General features: G+C 48.8%; 1 protein-coding gene across 1 annotated transcript; it reads left to right on the forward strand.

Annotated features, from left to right (window-relative positions):
- Nucleotides 1-1,538: 1,538 nt before the first annotated feature.
- LOC113198958 (olfactory receptor 1M1) lies at nucleotides 1,539-2,480 on the forward strand. The gene has a single exon (XM_026411842.2). It carries the CDS (start codon nucleotides 1,539-1,541, stop codon nucleotides 2,478-2,480), a length of 942 nt encoding a protein of 313 aa, XP_026267627.2.
- Nucleotides 2,481-3,556: the final 1,076 nt, after the last annotated feature.

The raw sequence follows: 3,556 nt of genomic DNA on the forward strand, positions 1-3,556 counted from the left end.
GGGGTCACGCCTATGGGGCACTTCTGTTAAATCCACCTCCTGCCTCCCTTGATCCACCCTCCCGACCTTCCCAACCTCTAGAAACCAGTATTCCATATTCAGAGAGATGTTTTTAGCCTCCCCAGGTGAGAAGGCTCATGCTGTACCTGTCCTTCTGGGCCTGGCTTGTTTCAGATGCACCTTCTAAAAGTACATCGCACCTGCAGTTGGCTGACCCTGTGGGTGTGGGGCCAGCAGCTGTGGGGGGCTTCGCCTTTCCTGCTTGGCTTGGCCCACGCCTTTCTGCGATACCCCGACTGCCACCTTAGAAGTCGCCCAGTCAGTATCCATTAGTTCAGTGGTCCTCCTTACGTTTTAATCACGTCTGCCTGATGGAGAAAGTCCAACATACTCAATAGGTCTATTCTTTACAATGTGAGAACCTTAAACTTAAAATTCTATTCTAACTTTACTTTTTTATCTTATATATTTTCTCACCGAATGATATTCTTGTGTTCATACTCTATTTTCTATCTCCACTCACCTTTTGGTGAGCATCTAGATGGATTTGATATTATGCTGCAATAAACATGGGTATGCAGGTGCCTCTTAGGTAGGATGATTTCATTTCCTTCGGCTACATACCCAGGAAAGGGAGAGCTGGATTCTACGGTAATTGGGTTTCACTTTTTCTGAGAACCCTCCATGCTGTTCTCCATGGTGGATGTACTAATTTATGTACCTACCAACAGTGTATTAAGGTTTCTTTTTCTCCACATCCTCACCAGCATTTCTTACTTTTTACAGTTTTGTTAATAGATCTTTCAACTGGAATCAGATGATATCTGGTTGTAGTTTGGATTTGCATTTCTCTGATAGCTAGTGATTTTGCGCCTGTTTTGTTGTTGTTGTTGTTGTTGTTCCAGAGACTGAACTCAGGGACACTGTACTATTGAGCCCCATCCCCAGCCTATTTTATATTTTATTTAGAGACAGGATCTCACTGAGTTGCTTAGCACCTCACTTTTTGCTGAGGCTGGCTTTGAACTTGCGATCCTCCTACCTCAGCCTCTAGAGCCACTGGGATTACAGACACGCGCCACTGCACCTGGCTGATTTGGTGCATTTTTCATAAATTTATTGGTTGCCTCATGTTTCAATCCACTTTTTAAACATACATATTCTCAATAATATTACTATTGACAACTCCGTGTTTGGGTCATAGATTTCCTACCTATATACCCGCTTTTTGGCTGACCACTGCTCCTTGGACATCATGTCTTTCTTGATTCAATTTGTTTAAGCTGAAGAACACCCTTTGGTTAATTCTGCCGCAAGGGTCCATGCATGATCCACTCTCTCGATCTCTGTATGAAGTGGTAATATTCAGAAGAGGAACTAAGCCTTGAAAGATGAGTTAATGTAAGCACTTTGACAAAAGTTCCAGGTGTTGTAATGATCCCAGATGAGAACCAGGGTGTGATCCTATCTGACCTTCTAAAATTATCTCCCTGACCTCCATTAACTTCCCTTTCAATACTTCCAGCGGCACCACCCCCATGGAACCATGGAACCAAACCAGTGCCTCTGAATTCATCCTCCTGGGACTTTCAGAGAAGCCAGAACATGAGACTCTTCTCTTTTCCCTGTTCCTCTGCATGTACGTGGTCACCGTCATCGGGAACCTGTTGATCATCCTGGCCATTGGCTCCGACTCCCACCTCCACACGCCTATGTACTTCTTTCTGGCCAACCTTTCCTTGGTCGATCTCTGCCTGGCCACCAACACTGTCCCCAAGATGTTGGTGAACATCCAAACCAGGAGCAAGTCCATCTCTTATCCTTGCTGCCTGACCCAAATGTACTTTTTCCATTTCTTTGGTATCATGGATAGCGTCTTAATCGCCGTGATGGCCTACGACCGGTTCGTGGCCATCTGTCACCCCTTACACTACACCACCATCATGAGCCCCCGCCTCTGTGGACTGCTCACCGGGGGTCCATGGGTGACTTCCTGCTTCCTCTCCCTCACCCACATCCTCCTGATGGCCCGCCTTGTCTTCTGTGGCAACAATGAGCTGCCCCACTACTTCTGTGACCTCACTCCTCTTCTCCGGCTTTCTTGCACGGACACATGGGTGAACAGGATCTTCGTCCTCATTGTGGCCGGGATGGTGATAGCCACGCCCTTCGTCTGCATCCTGGCCTCCTATGCCCGCATCATTGTGGCCATCCTGAAGGTCCCCTCTGCGGGCGGAAGAAAGAAAGCCTTTTCCACCTGCAGTTCCCACCTCTCTGTGGTGGCCCTCTTCTATGGGACCACCATTGGGGTGTATCTGTGTCCCTCTTCTGTGCGCACAGCTGTGAAGGAGAAGGCTTCCGCTGTGATGTACAGTGTGGTCACCCCCATGCTGAACCCCTTTATCTACAGCCTGAGGAACAGGGACCTGAAGGGGGCCCTGGGGAAGCTCATCAACAGAAAGGTCAGCTCGTCTTCCTGACCACCGTGACACTGGGGAATATCCAGAGAGGAGAAACGAAACATGAGTGAGCTTGGAACAAAGTCTGGAATCGCATGGGATGGAAGAGTGGCCACTTTGGATTTTGAGTTGCAGAAGTTCAAAAGCAAATCTTAAAAAGACTTTGTAACTATTTCCCCCAAATGCTGGAACCAGTGAGCATCCTGCCGAGTATATCTCACACCATCTTCCCAGAAGGGTGAGTCTAGCCCTTCCCGATTGGAAGTGCCCTGGTTCATAGTCCAGATAGTACTCAGTACGCAGAGTCGTGCATTGCTGGATCTCATGGGGACCACTGTCATACATGCAGTCTGCATTGACTGAATGTCATTAGGGCCATGTGACTCTGTTTGTTGAGTACTGACTCACTGAGGGCTTGATGTTAGGTGCTGGCCACAGGGTGGCAAGCAGGTGAGACAGGATCCTTGGAGTGTGGAGTTTATCATTAAGCGTGGGGGAGGACAGAGCCCAGGTGGTGACAGTAAGCGGAATCCAAACCTCGAGGGAAAGGTAAGAGTCTGGAAGAGAAGGTTCCTTGGGAGAGGTGATCCCAGATCCAAAAAAGAAATATTGTCCACGTACAAACAAGGAGAAAGAGTGTCTCAGACGAGGTCAACCATGTGAGAAAATATTAGCAAAAGACACATTTGAGAAGTGAAAAATCCAGTCGTAGCCAAAGCCGCTGAGGAATGCCAGGTCAGGGTGGATTTTGGAAACCGACCTGAGAGTCTGACTTTTCTCCTAAGAACTTGACATCCAAGGGCCCAAATCAGGAAGCCTGTGGTGCAAAGCATCCCCCTTTCGCCTGAGCTAAGGGCACGGGGCGGGCTGCACTAGGGAAAGCTTGAGGAAGGCCCAGGAAGAAAAGGACAGGGACCTTGCCCTGGAAGGACAAGGAATCACTGCCTGGTGGACACAGATCCTGCCCGCCCAGGGGAAGCCAGCAACGGAGCTCCGAACGCCTCCTCGCACGTTTCCTTGAATTGCCTCACTACATCACGCTCCAGTCCCCACGAAGGCTGAAATGGCACGTAGGTCTATGGTCGGTAATCCTCATG

This window comes from Urocitellus parryii, chromosome 3 (genome assembly GCF_045843805.1).
Source record: "Urocitellus parryii isolate mUroPar1 chromosome 3, mUroPar1.hap1, whole genome shotgun sequence".
Taxonomy (NCBI): Eukaryota; Metazoa; Chordata; class Mammalia; order Rodentia; family Sciuridae; genus Urocitellus; species Urocitellus parryii.